Source organism: Engystomops pustulosus, chromosome 8, assembly GCF_040894005.1.
Source record: "Engystomops pustulosus chromosome 8, aEngPut4.maternal, whole genome shotgun sequence".
NCBI lineage: Eukaryota > Metazoa > Chordata > Amphibia > Anura > Leptodactylidae > Engystomops > Engystomops pustulosus.
In genome coordinates this window covers 82,270,567-82,291,526 of record NC_092418.1, presented here as the reverse complement: position 1 = coordinate 82,291,526, position 20,960 = coordinate 82,270,567, and the positions used below count along the sequence as shown (strand labels likewise).

The 20,960-nt window shown below is 41.8% G+C and overlaps 1 protein-coding gene across 8 annotated transcripts in view; it reads left to right on the top strand.

The window, feature by feature from the left end:
* The window catches only part of DIP2A (disco interacting protein 2 homolog A), a 54,246-nt gene that overhangs the window by 17,109 nt on the left and 16,177 nt on the right, over positions 1–20,960 (top strand). For 3 of the 8 annotated variants that reach the window (XM_072121506.1, XM_072121509.1, XM_072121513.1), the window contains exons 2-8: positions 16,032–16,103; positions 17,105–17,224; positions 19,218–19,337; positions 19,546–19,788; positions 20,083–20,211; positions 20,298–20,417; positions 20,504–20,701. In XM_072121506.1, the coding sequence (XP_071977607.1) occupies positions 16,032–16,103; positions 17,105–17,224; positions 19,218–19,337; positions 19,546–19,788; positions 20,083–20,211; positions 20,298–20,417; positions 20,504–20,701 (1,002 nt within the window). Of the gene's footprint in view, positions 1–9,710; positions 9,889–16,031; positions 16,104–17,104; positions 17,225–19,217; positions 19,338–19,545; positions 19,789–20,082; positions 20,212–20,297; positions 20,418–20,503; positions 20,702–20,960 lie in introns of those variants that run through there. The other 5 variants (XM_072121510.1, XM_072121514.1, XM_072121512.1 and 2 more) reach the window with 4 other exon arrangements.

Below are 20,960 nucleotides of genomic sequence, written 5' to 3'. Positions count from 1 at the left end.
TGGACAGTAAGCATTAAAGGACAGACCAAACTTATGATCTAGCAATGATTTCCAACTTTCAACAAACTTTGTAGAAATGAGGTTGAAAAAAAAAAGTCTATTTATTTTAATCTATTTTCTGTGCCTCTTCCCCCTAATCTTTGTTTCACTTTGAAGTCTCTGCTGAATTCCTTCTTTCTAGCAGTCTCAGGAGCAATCTTCCCACTAATAACAGCAGATTGTGAGAGTTTTATTAATTATTCAATAAATGTCAACTGCTATGCTCAAAAGTAGCTTTTTTTTTTTTTTTTAAACTAATATTAGAAAAATAACTTTTGGTCTCTCCTCTCTTCCAATCCTCTGTGGCAGCTCCTCTTATCTGCTGTCTGTTTCTATACAGGGCATGAATGTAACTACCACTATAGATGCCGTAGGGCGCTAGAGGAGCTGTAAACCCAAACAATAGGAATGAGTAAAGGATGCGTAGCATGGCCATGAGCAGCGCTTCCTTCGTCATCCTCTTCTTCCAGCATAAATAGCTCTGAAGAGGACGACCCTATAACACACAGCGGTGCCCATAAATAATACATCTGTGTGGGGGAAATGCATGAGAGTTACCACTTGTTGCCAGGCTGTACATGTAATTCCTATAGTTCCTACAGCCTGGCTGTGGATTGCAATTGTGTTTAGCACTCGTAAAAATCGTTTTCAAGGTTAATACATCGAAACAGGTCTAGAGGCGGAGCCTGCGGCAAAATAGGATTTTGGAGTGTGTCTCAGGCCTCATGTACACCAACTTTGTTTGGACCATGTGCTATAGGTTGTTTCAATGGAAGCACGTGTCTCCAATATGTCTATGGTTTCCACAGCTTGGTGAATGAGCCCTCTGCCCGAGACACTAATTATAGAGTGATGAATGGGCTGCAGACAACTCACCCCGGTGCCCCAAATTGCCCATGTTCATTTGCAGGAGGCTTCGGCTTCATTAAAAAAAAAAATCTTCAATGCTTCTAGTTATTGGATTATACTTTATATGGCTCCTGCTTTACATTTTCACTCTCAAGCTTCCTAAGAATTGTCTCAGATTAGTGTTATAGTTGATTTTTAATTTCTATTTATTTATTATTTTTTTACCCTCTTGTCCATTTTGTTATATCAGCCTATCTCTAGGTGATATATTCTAAAGCAGTAGGAGCTGAGCAGATTGTACATAGTGTTCTATCTCTTGGTAATATATTATAGAGCAGGAAGAGCTCAGCAGGTTGCATATAGTGTCCTACCTGTAGGAAGCATGTTATAGAGCAGGAGGAGCAGATTGATGTAGTTATGTTATACGTTTTTCTGTATAGAATTGTCATACATATTTTGGAATCATTTGAACGGCTTCCATTTAACAGTGTAGTGTGGCAGAGGTGTAAGGTCTACTGTTTCCAATACTGTTTTACAACATGAAAATCTAAAAATCTAAACAAAAGAAGTGATTATAGGTCAGTGATGGCGAACCTATGACACGCGTGTCAGTGCTGACACGCCTAGCCATTTTCAGTGACACGCGGCCGCCGGAGAGTTAAGTTTCATCCTCGGCTCCTACACGGCCAGGTGCAGTAGCCGGGAGGCTGAGAGATTGCCATGCACTGAGCTCACCGCACTTCCTCCTCCTCTTCCTCCCCTGGTCCGGCCCCTCCCCCTGTGTGAGCTGTGCCTCGTGTCTCCAGACAGCACAGGTATCATCCCGGGGGCTCAGCACCAGGAGAGGTGACCCAGCCATCAACTCCAGAAACTCCTCTGTAGCTCCTGATAGTTGTGGTGGGGGGAGTTGCTGTGGTAGGTCACCTCTGCACTGACCATCTCTCAACAACCACTCATCATACATACAAGACATCATACAGTGAGTAATGTCAGTGTACTGTATGATGAAAGACAGTCATCTGGGCTTGTGTGTCAGTTTTGTGACGTACAAGCCCTGAAATAATCGCAACACCTTGCAAATCGTCAGACATTGCGATTATTTTGCTCATGGAGGAGATGCAGACAGCGGCGCCTGCGACTCACCATAACCTGTGAACTTTCATGACAAAGTTTGCAGGTTACTAAGCATTTCCACACGTGTCTGATTGTAACGATATAATACAATCGTGCAATTTGCACGATTTGTAATAAATAGATGATGTGGAAAATCCCCATATACTGCCATACTGTAGTATGGAAGTACATGGTAGGATCAATCAGACAACCTAGGGTTAAAGTACGTAGAGTAGAAGTAAAGTAGAAGTTAAATAATTATACATATTTGTTATTTAAACTATAAATATCATAAAATTATATTTTTTTTCTCAAGGTGACACACCACACGAGTTATGCTCGTTTTTTTGGCGAATTTTGACACGCCATGCTCAAAAGGTTGCCCATCACTGTTATAGGTCCTCTTCCCCGGCACCTTCTGATGTCATTGTGGTCTTGAGGTTGTATATGAGGTTGTATATTATTATTATTTTTTTTTTTGTCTTTTAAAAGATCCATTCCTTGTCTCATCTTTGCGTTATTAGGAAAGCCATCATACAGTTTGTAGGGTGGGGGACTCAGAAACCTAATAATGCTGCTTTATGAGGGGTGGAGTGTAGTTTGATGTCATTACTATACATGTCTTCCTCGTCCAGTGCTAGTATAGCTGTGTATATTATTTCATCCATTAGGTCTTTTACAGGTTGACAAAATCTGAACCTGGCCTCAAACAGGAACACTTCTAAGGCATATACAAATGAGGTGAGAAGAGTCATTTTTGCCAGTCTCAAAGGGGAACGTCACTTCAGATACCTCTATCTTGCGTGCTATAGTACCTACTAACCCTACCTACTGCTTTTTGTGTAAACTTTAATGGGAAATGTAATGGCTTTAATGGAGTTCCCCAGCTTCTATTTTAACTGGCCTGTGGTCCTTTACTTTTGGGCTACAACTACAGGCAGTCCTCGGGTTACATACAAGATAAGAACAAACCTACAGAACCTAAGTTGAGTTTGTATGTAATTCGGAACCGTATACTAATACTTTATTATTGTAACCCCAGTCAAAATTTTTTTTGGTCTCTGTGACAGTTGGATTTTAAAAATGTTGGGTTGTCATAAGAACCAGAATTAACGATACATCTTAATTACAGGAACCTGTTATAGCTGATTATTGTAGCCTGGGACTTAAGTACAGTAAATTACCAAAATACAGAGGTCCGTTTGTAACTAGTGGTCGTATGTAAGTCAGGTGTTCTTAAGTAGGGGACCGCCTGTATTTGGAAAATTTTGGCACATGTTATGACAGTGAATGTGACCCTATGCGTATTGTCAGGGGCCAGGGTGGAGAAGTTGCGCATGTCACTTTTTAAAGGGTACTATCCTCTATATTAGTAAGTTTATGTAGGTTCCTGTTGCACTTTGGTCTATATTCCTGTGTATTCAAAACTTTTATCAAATTCAATCATCTCTAAACTTGTCAGGGTGATATGCAAGAAATGCAGGTAGTGGCAGGTTGTGCTGTAGCTGCGTCCTCATGAGACGGCCATGATGTACAGCAGCGACGCTCACATTGTAGAAGTCTGCTGACCTCTGCTGTTCATATAGTATCCAGCAGAACGTCCTAACACGTGGAGTCCTGATAATCTGGGAGATTGGTAATCCACTTCACATTGCTAATTGTATGAAGATTACTTATTGAAGTGTTAATTCAGGACAATCTGAGTACTGGCCGTGAGCTCTGTTCTTCCATCTGCTCATGGATGGATTTTACAACCATGAAGTCAGTGTGCCTCTGCGCTGCCAGGTGTCCCTTACTTCTATTGCTGCTGCCAAATACAAGGGAAAATGTATTTGTTGTATTTCAGAAATTGGCCTTCTGTAAAAATCTCTGTCCTTCAGGCAACATGTGTACCTGTTTACGGTATCTAATACTTGAAGGTTATTGTTATCACTTATGATTATTATATTATCACTGTGTAGGGTGTGTGTACATTTACCTTGTTTTTCGGGAAATGCAGAGATTATAAGGACATGTGATCTGTGGCATAGCTAGAGGGCCTTGGGTTTTGGCTGAAGATGAGAGCTAGCCCCCTGGCTACTGGATGTGAGCCCACTTAGCTTGGCTTTCTCTTCTGCCAGTTTTGTTCCCTGTATACATGTTTGGCTGTTCCACGCTCTACAAATTCTGTCTATGCCTGGTATTAGTAGACATAGATGTGTGCTGTATCTACCAGCAGCCTGGTGTAATAAGGGTTGGACTAAACCTTTAATTAACCCAATTGTTAAACATCACCTGAGTGGCGGAAGGTGTAAAAAGTTGATGGCGACAAGTAATTGGCTAGGAGGTTACTGACCGAGGGGGGGCTGTAAATACTATAAGAAGTTATACTTGCCTCCTCCTTTGCTCTCGCTGTTTCGGGTCGCCGCCTGTGAGTGCTGTGCCCCCTTTTATTTACAAAGGCAGGCGCTGGCGTCCAACTTTCTCCGGTCACCTGCTACAGCATTATAGTCAATGTTGTAGCAGGCATGCAGCAATGGACGCATGGGCGTGCCTCTGTTTCTGTAAACAAATAGCGAGAGCGACGGGGGAGGTAAACATAACTTTATATTTTGGGGTTTTTACAGCACTTTCAGGCCAGTCATATAGTTTTAGCAAAGCCCTGACACCCTCATTACCATCATTCTAATCTGTATTCCCACTTTGTAAAGAGGACCTTTAAGCTCCTCCATCAAGTCCAACATTTTGCAGCATCCAAGGTGGGAGTCATGATTATTGCCTGGCTAAAGTCAGATGGGCGGAGCCTACTCTGACTCTGGACCTCCCATCTGACAGAAGAGATGCTGCAATTATGCCAATTAGGTCCTATTTTCTCACATGGGTGCACAATGGATTGGGAATGCAGTCTGGCTCCACCCATCTGACTACAGAGAGGTGAAAATATTTAATTACTGGGAATTGTGGGGGCTGTAGAAAAAAATTACAAGGCCAGAATCGGTGAAACAACAACCTTTTAGGGTGGTGGCACATGTAGCGTATTGAACCCGTTAAAAAACGCATGCGTTTTTTAAAACTCATCCGTTTTTTGACCGTTTTTTGTCCGTTTTCCAATTATGTTATTTAAAGATAATTTGCAAAAACTGTGAAAAATGCATGCATAAAATGCATAAAAATGTGTTCAAAACGCCACGTGTGCCATCACCCTTCGAGTGCAGAGATGAAATACTGATGCAAGTGGTGAAAGGTCCTAAGGATTTAGCTTCAAGCTTTGATGTAATATTAAAGATTCCAAATATTGCATCAATTACCAATCCATGGGTTTCATAGTTACACTTTTTCTCATAGACAATTATTCCAGTATCAGATGAGATGCGATATGAACAAGCGCTTGATTTTGTTACATCTTATCTTCACCTCCTTGACATGGGATTTTAATCTTGTTTACCAGAAAGCCTGAGCCATGATAAGCGATCTGATAACCTGCATTGTGTGAATACGTACCAGACCATTGTCAGCATGTTAAAGTGAAGCTCTGATCAGATGTTGTCACATTACATAGTACAGATTTTTGTGGGGTAAAAATAAATTTTTTAGCCTATGATCTTCACGTATTTACAATTAGTCTATTTCGGTTTGAGAGAGGGTCCCTGCGCAGAGCCCCCTGTCCCCTATGGCGGTGATGTGTGATCCGCATTATACATGGTCCGAACACAAGTAAACATCTATATCTTTACAGTACAAGGCTGCCTTTTAAAGTGACACACTGTAACTACATTGGCCATGCATATTAATGCAGCACGAGGCCATTCCTTGATCCTGTAATGTCAGCGCTGTGACTTTTACCCCTTACCATGACGGATTCTTAAAGGGTCCCCAGTAAGCATTGCTGACCTTGTGCCTGCAGTCATGTTTCGTTATAAGAATTATTCTTGCATTGCTGTGCAGGGGCCGCAGCTTTGAATTTGTGCCTCTCCCCCTCTTATTCTAAGAATAGTGGCTAATAGTGATGGGAAAAGCCCTTGGAATGACCCTTGTAACCCACAGTCATTACAGGCATGTGATAGATGGTTGTTGTGACAAATGAGGAGCAGTTTTCATGTAATGTGGGGCCTGCAATTTGGAATACATTGAAAAGATTGCTGTGGCAATGTGTGTGAAATAAGTAGTGAAAAAAGTTGGCAGCAAAAATGCTTTGTCCCTATAGGAAAACATTGAGGTCACAGTATACTGAGGGTTCAGTAACTTTGCTTTCATTTAGTCTTCTGCTTTATAGCAACCGGGTATTACCCTGATTTTAACATACACATGCACACTTGGATTGACCAGCATGGCGGTTTATATTCAGCATGGAGTAAGAGATGAGCCACTACATGTAACCATTTGAAATTCAATATGCCCTTTAATTTTGGGAAGAGGGGCATTTAGCCACCATATACTAATGAACGGCCTTGGTTAAAGGAAACCTGTCAGCAGAATAATAAACCACTACCAGTATTTTTCCAAGCAGCCGAACACCTTCCAGATCATGTTTCTTTCATGACCCAGTGTGTTGGCATCATCCAGAAAATCTACTTTGATGTGAGATGTAAACTGGTTGTAAAAAGTCAAGGAGGCGGAGATTTTAACACTGAAGTTAACCTCTCTCTTGCTCAGAAAGCCCCCTTCACTGTAATTGATGGTCCTACACCCAGAGACATCACTAACCAGATCTCCTGAAGACCGATACATGATGACAGTCTGAGGAAGAGGCATTCAAATCTCCCCACCCCGATTTTTGTTCAACTCTCCTCCTTGACTTCATACAACCAATCTTACTTCAAAATAGACTTTTTAGAGGATGCCATCACACAGTACTATGAGAGAAACAAAAACTACAAGGTATTACGCTGTTTGACAACATACTGGTAGTGGCTGATGTACCTTCTCTGACTACCACCATGAATAGTAGATGCGTATATCTCTCATGTGACATGTTAGGTATTGTTTATGCTATCCTGCCACTGGGCAGCTGCGGAAATTTGACCAATTTAAAGGGGTTTGCCCATGAAGAAAAATTCTCAAGTTATAATCCCATGGTCATGTTTACACAATAAAGATCATTTTTAACACTTTACTTACAATTTTAGTCAGATTATTAGCTGACAATGTGCTTCCATGATCAGGGTGCAGGGTTTATGTACACCTCTATTTAGCTTCTGTAGATTCTACTAATATCAGACACATAGAAAAAGAGAAATGAGACAGATCAGAGTCATGAGATCCAGAGCTTATCTTGTTTGTAGAGCTGCTGCTGGACAGGACATGCCTCTGTCTCTAGTGATCTCTGCACCCTGCCCCTGCAATACAAAAGAAACTGGAGGAATCTGCCGACCATAGACAGGAGTTTATGGTCGGATCCATGGTCAACCAAAGTATAAACACCAGGACTAATAGAGACAGGTTGGAATTTTATTTGTGAAATGTTGTATTTGTGTTGATAAGAGTGAATTGGAGAATGTGTTATTTTGTTATCCTGAGTATATTTAAAGGGGTATTCCAGGAATATGAATGTCTGATACAAAAACCCATAATGCTATAAATAAATAAATAAATGAATGTAACAGAACTTGATGTCATTAGTCACAAAATGAAGCTTAAATAGTTTGATTTTATGATTCACAAAATTTTATGACCTCTCTAAAGTTATCACCAAGATGGCTGCCACTGGAAACCACAAGTCCCATGATCCTTTAATTCTCAGTAACTCCTCCTCCGTCTTATGTTCTGCTCCTAGTGATGATGTAACAGACTTTCTTGCTCTGTTACCATAGTAATTCTGTGTAACTGCCATCACCCAAACACTGGCCATATTGGATGCACTGCAACCAACCAACTACAGCCAAACATAGTGGTGATCACATGACCTGCCCAACCAGGTGCAGGACATGTGATGTGGACATGTGACCAGCGGCCATCTTCTGCCCTGTGTCTTCTCCGTGCGGAGGAAATTAACGGACTGATTAAAGGGCCAGTAGCATTTTAATTCTTCATTACAGTCTATGTCATCAGCAATTTTCTGCTAACGGGAGAAAAATTTTAAATAACAACTAATTACGTATAAGCTTATATTTTAAGGACCCATTTGTATGTGAATTATGCTGATTCCTGGAATACCCCTTTAAGGATATTGTCTTCATGGAAATACCCCTTTAAAGGAAACATTATCTCCTTTTTAAGTAGATCCAACGGTAGGTTCCTCCTAATGTCCTAAGCCCTAAGCTATCTTTTGGTAATCCTTTTAAAGGGGTTTTCCCACCCAGGTTTGGTGCTAGCACCCGGCAAACCCGGGCAAGTGCCGGGGCCCACAGCTGCTGGGAGAGCCCACTGGTGACAACATCCCCGTCCCCAGCAGCCTGGCCGTGCCGGGTGCTGGCGGTGTAAAGTGGCGCTCGGTGTGCTGCAGGACGCTGTCGCATGTGTCTGCATGTGTAGTGCTGTGCGGCTGCCGGCAGGAGGAAGACTTCGAAGCTCCGGACCTGAGCAGAAGACTGGGGTGAATACTATTTTTATATTGAGTGGTCACATTTACTAGTCAATGGGGGCTGTATATAATTTAGGGCTTTTCTGGTCTAGGAACTTGGGGGGTGGGGGGGTCTTCCATGATTATGCAAATAGTGCTGTTACAATTGTAATAATCTGACCTGGGTACATTCATGTGTCAGTAAGGTGGATATCATTAACTTGCTACGCCTATACATTGGCATACATTTTCCCTATGTAAACTAAGTAGGAGATGTAAAGTAAGACGATACAGTCATAAACTGAGTCTGAAATAATATTAGCAGACAATTTGGTGCAGTATGAAGTTATCTACCCTAATACTGCACCAAATTATTATAGGTCATAAAATTAATGTCTGAAAGGGTCCTTATTCAGCCATGAGAGGACATCCTACACCCTATGACCAGGCCTGAGTAAACCTGCTGAGATGTCGCCAATTGAACGCTTAAGCAAGAAATTGATGTCAAACGTTAGGACTGGCGTGCCTTTGTGTACGGGTGTCTGGTTAAGCCGTATCTGGAGATTTGTAGAGGACCTGCCCGCCAGTTGATTGGACCTTTAACTTCTTACTGTGGTCTTTTGTGTAAGTCTGAACCCCTGGGCACTGAATGGCGGCAGCGGCTCGTCCAGTCCACTGTGCTGGTTCTTTGTATGTCGGGCCAGTTGAATGTCCGGTCAGATGGATGCATTCTGGCCTTTCACATGAATGGCAGAGATATTTTGTCTGCTAGCAACGCCTGTTTATTCCCATGAATGGGGGTCGCTGTGGATGAATAGATGGCTGTAGCTATAGTCATTGTGCTGCAGGGGTTAGGCACGTCTCTAGAAGTCACTAGTCTATGATCTTCTATAGGCTTTATGTATAATGATACACTCCACAATAGAAGTGGAGCTTTCTTAACCCCTTCTCCTCCATGGATAAATTTATTGTACCAGCATTGATGATACATTGTATCTGCGGCTCTTGGACTGTATCCTCATCTCCCCGGAGAGGCTCTGCTGTCTGCCTTTATCTAGGGGAGCAGCTGTTTCCCTGCTGTCCCTATGTGCTTATGGGACAGTTATAGAGTAGAGGAACCAGAGTAATGCAAATCATGGGTTAATCTTCCTCTATGGGGTGGAGAGATTCTCCCTCACTATTCTATTCAAAGAGGAACAAAGGGATGTGATCAGTGCAATGGGGACAGCGTTCAGCGCTTGCAGTATTGCTGATCATTCTGTATTTGGATCCTTCTCTGATAGTTGATAGTCCAAACCAAGCTTGTAATTTGGGCAGCCTCAACAGTGCTGGAGCAATGGTCCCTGAACACGTTGTTGGAGCATAGACAGATGCTGCTGTGAGGTGTGAACCTGTCCGGGCTCCTGTAGGTGAGTATAGCAGATGCACATGGACTAGACACGACCTATAATCTGATTTAGATGACTTCCAGCCACACAAGCTGTAGCAGGCCTCCTTAAGACCGGGGCGTTTATCCTGCTCAATACAATTGCTACTTAATCTTCTAGACATCGAAACCAAAAATTAGGTGAATCACATGGATTAAAAAAATAACCTCTATTGAATTACCTTACTCTCCCAAATCTGTCGAATTAGGATTAGAGCTAATGCTTTTGGGTTATTGTGGTTGGATTTGGATGAGGGGGCTATGGTATATAACGCATCAGGTCTTATCTATGTATCAATTATTGTGGTTTACCACCCTTTGTTGTGTTAGTGTTTGGCTGTTTGCATACTGATATACAGGCGGGTGAGGCTTTTGTCTGTGTATCCAGACCTACTAAACATTGTGCATGAAAAGTCAAGAGGTTCTTTTTCAACACATTAGGATAATGCGGGGTTCTATAAGGGGTTAGGAGTTAGTTTTGGGAAAACAATGCAAGCAGGAATCCTTGCAATTATTAATAATCAGTATTAATTAGCTTTTAATTAGTTCATATAATTCTGCAACCTCTTATAATGTCATATATATATAATATATATATATTAAATATAGATTTTTTTTTAATTGAATTTCACTTTGTTTTAATGTATGTATCGTGTGTGTATATATTTATTTATATTATTAGACTATTTTCCCTCCATTCGTGCTTGGCAATGAGACCCCCATCCCCCTCTTAGACTTACACCCCCCCCCCCTTTGCTCTCCGCCATCAGCTGATGCTTTGCCCCTCCTATCAATATGCTATGACAGTTCTCCAGAGCAGTATTGTCCATACAAAGGTTTCTTCTATCAAGAATCTTATATTGTAAGGAAAATCAAGGAATCCGAGCCCTATAAACTGAAAGCTGCAATCCATGCTGAATAATAGCATCAGGCATATAGGAATGGGGTATGTTATGGGATCTCCAGGAATTAACCCTTAAATAGACACATGTAATGCATTTCTGTGGGTATGACAAAGACAAGTAGTTGATGGGGGGGGGGGGATACGCCTTTTGCTTCAGAATGGCTTTAATGAAATGTTTAATATATACGTACATATTCAGTGGCAAAATCTGTGATAAACCTGCATTTTTTAGAGGATGTAGCCTGTACAACCACTGTATATGATTTGACATCTTATAGATTTAACATCCGCACCACAATTCAATGTCTGTTCCTGATTTTTGTTTCTAGTGTCTAGAGGAAATTTGTTTAGATCTCATAGACTTGACTAGAAGATCCTGCCCATAAATCCACATGGAATGTCCACTGCTTATCCGTGGACTTGTTCTAAAGGCTTGTGTTGATCGTATTTTACAGGCATAAATAGTTATTTGATCTGAGTTTCATATGATGTTGCAAAATTCAGCCTCATTCCATTTCCCATATATGAATAATGGTCGGTGTGAATAAACCCCAAGTTTGTGTTTGGATTTTGTGTCTTGGACATATACCAATCAGTCATAATGGTAAAACCAGCTAATGTTGTTTAGTTGCTTCCTGTGTATCGACAAATGAACACCGTAAGACCTCTCAAGGTCCTTCTTAAACTTTGTAGCGAACGTTGAACTAAGAAAATCTAGATGGTCCCCAACTTTGTGCTCTGTTCATTCCTGATAATCTCTGCTATGTTTTGCAAGTAAACAATGAAGCTTTCTGTGCAATAACAGCAAGCAGAGCTATAGAAAACTGAGAAATTGATACAGAAAGTATAAAGTAAAATTGTATAACTTTCATACAAACTTTAACATTTATTTGTGGAAACTGGAAAACGCCTTCAGGTTTCCATGTTATGGTCTGAATCTCACAAAACATTTAATTTTGAGAGGGTGGGAGATCCTAATATATTAAAGGGGTTGGCCACTTTACCTCATGCTTTTTGTAGTGTGTGTAAGTGTGGGGGGCAGGATATTAGGTGATTTACCAATATACATGTATTAAAAGTTCTGCTCTGCTTTCTTGTTATATAAAGTGAAGCCTCCTGTCTTTTACCTCATCAGCCGGACATTCCTGACTATAAAATGGCCGCGGATGGAGGGTCATGTGATCTCTACCTATCCATGAACAATCGCCCTGCCAGGACCTTATGATAGTGTTCATGAATATAAGATCAAGGTCCTGGCAGGACAACTGATCATGAACATATAAGATCTCATGAGCCTCCACCTGCGGCCATTTTATGGACAGTAATGTCTGGCTGATGAGGTAAAAGACAGGAGGATTCACTTTACATATCAAGAAAGTGGAGCAGAACTATTAATAGCTGTATATTGGTAAATTACCCCCCCCACACACACACACACACACACACACACGCACACACACACGCACACTTGCACACACACACGCACACTTGCACACTTGCACACTTACACACGCACACTTGCACACTTACACACACACACGCACACTTGCACACTTACACACACACACGCACACTTGCACACTTACACACACACACGCACACTTGCACACTTACACACACACACGCACACTTGCACACTTGCACACTTACACACACACACACACACTTGCACACTTACACACACACACACACACTTGCACACTTACACACACATTACAAAAAACATGAGGTAAAGTGGCCAACCACTTCAGGCTACATGATGTAAGCGACAGATGCAACCACATGTTGACCAGTCCTGCCCTGTGTCAGTTTTCTGGTTACTCTGAGGTTTTGATATCAAATTTGTGTCATTGGTGGTGGGAGGGGGTTTACCTCACAGTAACCTCACAAAATATGACTGTCCCCAAGTGATGCATGTGAGTTACCTATTGTTATCTCTTATTATGGTCAATTAGGAACACGCAGCAAGAGAAGACTTGTGTGTGACCTCTCGCCATTCCCTCATGGAGCGTTGTGTCCTTTATACCGATGGTTCCATGGTGTATATTTATCTCCACCACAGACAATTACTTTCCAAATGCCAGAGAGAAAAATGGCGGCGTATGAAGGGAATGGTCTCTTCACATAGGGCAACATGGTGGCTTAGTGTTTAGCACTACGGCCTTGCAGCACTGTGGTCCAGGGTTCAAGTCTCTCCATGATTGCGTGGGTTTCCTCCGGGTCCTCCGGGTCCTCCGGTTTCCTCCCACACTCCAAAAAATACTGGTAGGTTGATTAGATTGTGAGCCAGATTTGGCAAGATCTGTGCAGTGCTATATAAATAAAGGATTATTATAGCTCTCCAATAAATAACTTGTGGTGGTGACCGTTGACAGTGACATAATCCGTTTCTCCCACATCCGTGTCTGCATCGATTAGCAATTATCCAATTATTAATGTAAACTCCATGTGTTTTAAGACAATAGTCTCCGCCAATCGGTGAGATCTCGCTAGCTTTGTTTGCCAGTCTGGAGGGTACAACGTATGGCTTATCCTCCTTGTAATGAATTCTGGCACGTTGCAGATTGGTTGTGGGCCTGATTTGCTGACAGCCATGTGTTTATGTTGGCACAGCATGGGCAGAGCTCTGACAGGAAAGTTGTGAGCGTGTACTTTATATTCGCAGGACTTTGTCCAGGGGACAGCTGCTTATCTACACTGGTGGAATCCTATTATGCGGCTTACTATGAGTTTTATGTTGCCTGTTCGCCCGTATTCAGGGTCTCGGGAGATAAGCTGTCTAGTAATAAAGAGATTTTCAGTTCATTAAAATCACCTCCCACAGGGACGAACTGTGACTTTTCTTGTAGTTACTGTTGTCGTCTCGCCGGCTGATATGAACTCATAGCGCAGCATATTGCAGGGATTTTTTTTCTGTAGTCTAGGATAATCACGGATCTGATCTGTCACAACACTGTCTGCTCATCTCCCATTCATGTACTATTGATTTTTACTTGTTCTCTGGGAACTGGATTGTTGGTTTATTCAGCGCTTTATTAATATTGTTGTGCTGTGTTTATGTGGTTAAAACAGAATATATCAAAAGCTTTTCTCCCAGTGTAGTAGTAATGTGTATAAGGAATGGATATAAAGGCGCAAATATATGAATATTTATTATGTTTTAGAATTTACATGAAATATTAAACTAGTAGTTATGCCAAAAGGATAATCTTATTCCAAGAAACAAAACTGCAGGGACGCTAATTCTGTGCACAATAGAACCAATAAACACACAATGTAATGTTTATGATAATTATTTCAGTTCCCCTCTCTGTAATTTTTATAAAAAATAATTATTTTAATTAATTGTAGATGTATATTGATAAATCTTCTGTTGTTTGCCCCAAGTGGTTTAGGCTAAATCCCTCACTTCCTCTTCATTGCCCTTGGTCTAAGACAACTGGCAGGAGCCTCTCTTCTCTTTTATGTCTACAGAAGGACAAAATGGGTTGTTAAAGGGATTGGCCACTTTATATAAATTAACTCAAATTAACCATAAACCTTATACTTCCTAATCTATTTTATGTTGTAGCCGTTTGCCATCTTCAGTAGCAAATTCATGCTTCCCTCCATACACACCTGGCCATCCTCCTGTCCAATCCAGACTGCAGCTCCATAGGAACACGCGACTGAATGTTTAATTATGGCTTCTCTTTTGAAACACATTTCCCTAAAGTCCCTGAAATCCAAGGATCTGTGCAGGAACAGTGACAAGAACATGTATTAGTCATTTGCCCCTCCACCCATTTCTTAGGGAAGTGAGCCCAGGCCAATAGGGTGACTGGTTGTGGTGCTGAAGGTGACGGGACAATGCTGCAATGAAAGACATATATTATTGGGGCATAAATACAGTGTTTTCATAAATCCATAAAAGTTAATTATAAAGTGGCTTCTTTCAAGGTGCTGTCCAAAATAAGAAAACATGGCTGTTTTCTTCCAGAAATGTGACCACATTTGCCCATATGTTGTGTGTAGTATCACTCCTACAGTCCTGATTACCTATATTAAAGAATATGGACAAGGGTGGCGCTGCTTCTAGAAAAAAGTAGCCATGTTCATCTAATCCTGGACAGCCCCCTTAAATGAAATATGCCATCAGAATCCTGCATGATAAACCAGGGACGCCTATTCATAGATCCAGGTAACGTCACTGTGGTAATCTTCTTATATTTTTTTATCCATGGCCTCCTTCCTTATTAAATCAATTATTTGAAATCAAATTATGCTAATGAACCAAAAGGGCTCTGGGGGTGTTACCAGAGCCCCTCCATGCTGTAGCTTCACAGGCCGTTGCATTGTGCAGGAAGGAGCAGTGGGGAGGGCTAAAAAGTTGATTTGGAGGCCATTGATGATATAGGTATGGCCTGTGACATCAACTCTTATCGGCGTCCTCTGTGTGCCAAAATTGTTTGGATGAATTAATTACTGTGGTGATACAGAGAGTAATTAGCTCTCTGCGTCACTTCTGGTTCTCCACAGAGTCTGTACACAGCGTAGCATGGAAGACGCATAGACGTCATCACATCGCATCTGCCGGGCACATCTGTAGAACAGACGCATTGAGGAGGAGGCAGGACAGCAGCCATAAGACGGGGACCAGAGGAGGGGGAATGATAGAGGTGTGGGGGAGGCACATTAGGAGGGGGCAGAGAAGCGGGCAAAATAACATGGGGAAGCAGAAGTGGGGGCCATAATTAGAAGTGGAGCAAATGGGGGGGGGGATGAGAGCAGAGAGGGAGCACAGAGAATATAATAAGAGGGGGAGCAGTAAAGGGGACCACAATACAAGGGGGAATGGGGCATTGCACTGGGTGAGATTATACTGTAGAGCCATTAATCTATGTATTATACAGTGCGGGAATACTAGTGGGTGGGGCAAGGGATGTGGTTTATTATGCAAAATAATATGCAATATTATGCTAAGCGCACCACTATTTCTGTCCCTTTCTCTCCGGCCCAGAGGTTAGGAGGTATTACAATGCCAATGTACAGTATATGTTTGTAAAGGCTCCAGCAGTCGAACCCCAGTAATGAAGTGGTTGATGCATAAATGATACAAGTGGATGTTATAGTAAAGGGCCAAAGAAGAAAGAAATGTATAGTAGTAACCCACCTCTCAAAATATAATAACCTTTGTTATGTGATGTTAAATGTAACCTCGCCCAATCTCTTTTGTCTTTCAGGAGACATAACCCAGAAAGGTTATGAGAAGAAGAGGGCAAAACTTCTGGCCCGCTACATACCACTCATTCAAGGTACAAAAGTTTTATATAAGAGGAATTGCAAACCTGCAGCCAGAACTAGCCCTCTGTCCACTTCTGTATGTGACATGTACACATTAGATTGGTATATGTTCAATGTGATATACAAAAATCGCAAAGTATTCCAAACCTGGAAGAAGGTTGAATAGTGGTGTAACCTTTCTGTATTATATAGTCTGATTGCCTGTCATTTACTGTTGACACAAACTTCAGATTACAGCAGGTTCAGTATAGCAGATCATAATCCACTGAACGCTGTCCTGACCACACGCAGTCCCCCAATACACAAGGACCCTCCACATTGTCGAGCATGCGTGTGTTCTGTACAGGGATAAAGGAATAATATATAAGTTTTGTATGAAGAAGAAATGGGCATATTAAAATCTGACAGCCCAGTCATTCTGCCATTGTACGGTAACCTGCATGACAAGTCTATATAATCAGGGGTTATCTGGGGTAAAAAAAGAGCTACTCAATATCCTTTATTATTTAAGGGATCTCTATGCATGTCTTTTATCAGATAAGAATCCACACAATGCCGTTCTGGCGGTGACATCAGCTTTGGCCGGCGTTTTTAGCTAGCGTTATCATTCCCGAGCACAGCGTCCTCCCTCCTGCTCTTTGGTCGGATAGATTACATCCAGTCTGGGATGTGTCTCCACGTTCCTGGTCAGTTCTAGTAGTTTACTTGCTGACAGGGTGTTTTTGGCTAAGCTCTGTTCCCTGGACTAGTAGATTAGAGCCAAGTTATTGCAGACCTTGTCTCCCCATCGCCCCATCCCCACCAGATGAAACCAGTTTGTTTTTCCTCGATGTTTGGAACAAATGAGTCAATTGTTAGAGATCAGAAGGGAAGTGTCTGGGATGAGTTGGATAACAAATGACTCCATGTTAAAACCTATGACAATATATATGAGCATCTGGAGTTCTTATAACTTCACCACATTGACGTATTCTCTTACTGTCTGTGAATTATATTCTTTTACTAATTCTAGGTGTAGACCCCTCGCTACAAACAGACACCAAACTATTGGGCATATCACAAATTACAACCACCACAAATAAGCAGCAGAGGTCCCGTTCCACCAGCTCACGGGATGAGCGATTTCGATCTGGTAAGTGCTTCATGCCCCTTATATATTATCCTACGTGCTCATAAGGCACTTTGTTAGATTTGGGCAGATCTCTTGTCCACTTTCTCACCTAGGAAACAAAGATACAGAAGATTAGTATAAAACAAAAATACTTGCTCCAACATAAAATAACGGGATATACCTCTGATACACGTCTACGTCTGAATAAGCTCCTATACTCAATACATAAACTAGCTATGGATGGGTTGGTTAGCTACAAGTAGTACTGGGTATAGTAATGTGAGTGTAGACAGTGTGGTTATGTATTGGTACCTGTATGGAAGCTGTATTTAGCTTTGTCTCCGCAATGAAACTGTATGTTCGGAGTCCAAAGATGTAAAATTTCCTGTAGATCCACATAGAAGATCCTCTGGGTTGTATATATAATTTTAAAGGTAATCCACTGGTGGGTAAGTTTGCAGACTTAAAAAATGACTGCACGCAGAGCGAAGCTTCGGCCGGCAGCTAACACTCCATACACAGTTCTGATGGGTTCCATGTGGTGACATCACCAAGCTACGGTAAGTCCAAGGGGACAAACATCTCACGCAATTAGAAGACTTGTTCTGTCTTCTTCGTCAGGAACTCCTGATGAAAAAGACAAAACAAGTCTTTGAAACCCAGAGGATGTTCTACCTGGATCTACAGGAAATTTCACATCTTTGGACTCCGAACATACAGTTTCATCGCGGAGACCAAGCTTATTACAGCCTCCATACAGGTACCAATACATAACTTCACTGTCTGCACACACATTACTATACCCAGTACTACGTGTAGCCACCCAATCCATCCATAGCTAGTTTATGTATTGAGTATAGGAACTTATTCAGACGTAGAGGTGTATAACAGGTACTTCTGCTGTACTACTTCTATGTATTTCCCATTATTTTATGTTGGCGCAAGTATTTTTGTTTTATACGAATTGTTTTATTGGCTCACTTTTTAGTGATTCATACTATAGTTTGGGTGCAGGTTCCCAGCGACACTACGCTCACTCTAATATTCCCTTAAGTTTATCGCCAATTCCATAATCAGTATTAAAGATACAGAAGATGTGCAAGCTATTTTAGAACAACTGTTTCTGTGGATCTGTAATATGTAGAAAGATTGAATTGCACATTTGTTGTCCAAACATTTGTTTGGCCAGGGATTCAACAACCCTCATTTCCCCCATGTACTCTTTACCAGGTGTGCATGTCTTCCTGAATAGGATGAGGGGGTTGTAAATCGCTGCAATCACATCCCTAAGGACAAAAAATATAAGACTTGTTGAAAGTCAGTCGCCCCATCCTGATTCACGAGTGACTTTTGTGAATGTATTAGTTTTTATTTGTATTTTATTAGGGTTTTCATATTATCATTTTATTTTAATGTACTTTTTCTCTCTTAAATGGGTTGTCCAGGATTAGCTATTTTTATTATTCTGAAAATAAGAAATGGTGTATACTTGCCTTGTTCTGGTGCAGCCCAGCTCTGACTTCTATAAGTATACAGAGGTTCAGCAGGGACATAGTATCCACAGAACATGCTTCTGCTACATCCCATAGGCCATATGCATAGACTTTAGCAAGCGAGGGCTGTAGATATGATGTCACAACTCAGCTTCTTTATACCAATGGGGACCACCGGTGGCCCTGGAGTGTGGTATGTATACACTATTTTCAGAATGGTAAAAGTAGTTAATTCTGGACAACCCCTTTAACAAGTCAGTGATTTTATCCTATGAATTAATCACCCATGTCACAACCTGCTGCAGTATCTACTTTATGGCATATGGGGGGATCTGCAGCAATGACTGCTGCTAGGTCTTATTTTCAAGGGAGGCCTTGCATTTCTAAGCATCAAAAAAATTGCACTAGGTCTTATTTTTGGGGGTTGTCTTATTTTCGGGGAAACAGGGTAGCTGAGGGGTCTTTTTGGGCTAGTAGTGACATGTGTCCATCCATAGACCAGGCTTTCGTATCTTATGCAGATGTTCACACAGAAGCCGTGCAAGCAGCTTTGGCTAAATACAAGGAGAGAAAAATGCCGATGCCTTCTAAGCGACGCTCAGCTCTTGTCCAGTCTTCAGTAGAGACCTATACACCACCAGGTAACTAGATTCAGATATTTTTTCTTGCTGATATATAGCTGTACAGTGACTGGGAAACTGAGCTCCAGGTCTGCCCCATGAGTTGGTTTTCCGCAGTGTGTTCTGTTTTTGACTTCCCATTTTTAATGGGTTGTTAGATTGAGTTAATGTATTCACCATTATACAACAAATTTTGATATGTAGGTATTCACGATTATTTTACTCGCAGACACATCATCAGCTTCGGAGGATGAGGGCTCATTGCTTCGTCAGGGACGCATCACATCCACTCCGCTTCAAGGTCATACGAGCGTAGAGCCCTGGATTAGCAGAGTAACCCAGGGCTCCTCCACCTCATCATCAGCATCCTCCACCTCATCCCACCCAGGAGCCAAGCCTGCCGCCTCCAACAGCTGCCCTGTCATCGCAGCTGCCACCATGCTGGCAGACCTCATGGCACATGCCCAGATAGGTCAGTATCGGGGCATGTGCTGCCAGACCTTATGGAAAGATATTAGTTGAATGACAAAACTCCAAAATCTCTTTTGGTAGATGTCATGGCACATTGTAACGATATATGAACATAAAGGTTGGTGACGCCAGACAATCAAGTTTTTAACTGTAAATCATAGTTGTCTTTTGGTTTTTTTTGCTAATATTGTGTCATGACACTGACCAAGATAGTAGTGTGTGATGGTTGGGTGCCTGCATGAGGTTTCAGACAGTGATCAGAACCATATGTCATGTTCTTCATCCTGATAACCAGAGAGTGTTTCTGCACCACCTGACGTGACTACTGGACTTCTAGGAAACTCTCATCATGAGCGTCCACAGGTGGCATCTGTGCGTGGAGTGCCACGGGGGTTCAACAGCAGCATTTTAGAAACCGCAGATGGTGCGTTAGTATTACTAGATGCTTTGAGTAGACTTACTAAAACGAGTTGTGCCCCGCAGCCTAATATTTCCCTTCCTTCCTGATAGGTGTGCCAGTAAACAGCAGGGTCTCTTCCAAAATTCAGCAACTTCTAAACACCTTAAAAAGGCCAAAGCGTCCTCCGCTTAGAGAATTCTTTGTAGATGATTTCGAAGAGCTCCTGGAGGGTAAGAATCTTAAAATATGTTTGTTTTCTAAATTTTCTTACTGCTATGCTTCTTCATAATGTCTCTTCTGCTTATATATTATGTAGTTCAACAGCCAGACCCTAACCAGCCAAAAGCAGAAGGATCCGAAATGGCACTTCTTAAAGGAGAACCTCTCGGAGTTGTATCTAACTGGCCTCCCTCACTGCTGACTGCCCTACACCGCTGGGGGACGACCCAACCAAAAGCGCCATGTCTTACCTCTTTGGACACTACCGGCAAAGCAGTGTACACACTTACATACGGTATATCAGAAGTATTATGTTATCTTAATTCAGTATTCATTTTGTGATCTTCTCTGCGTACTGTAACATTGTCCAATCAGTGCTGACATGGCCTAATCTGACTTGGACAATCCTGGGGAATAGTAACCACTGATTATGAATTTACTCCTCAATTTCAAAGCAGAATAACAGATGAATAGTACAATATATACGGAAGCTACAATTAAATGTTTCTGTTAACATGATGGCAAGAACCTGGAGGCACAAAGTCCGTGTGTGC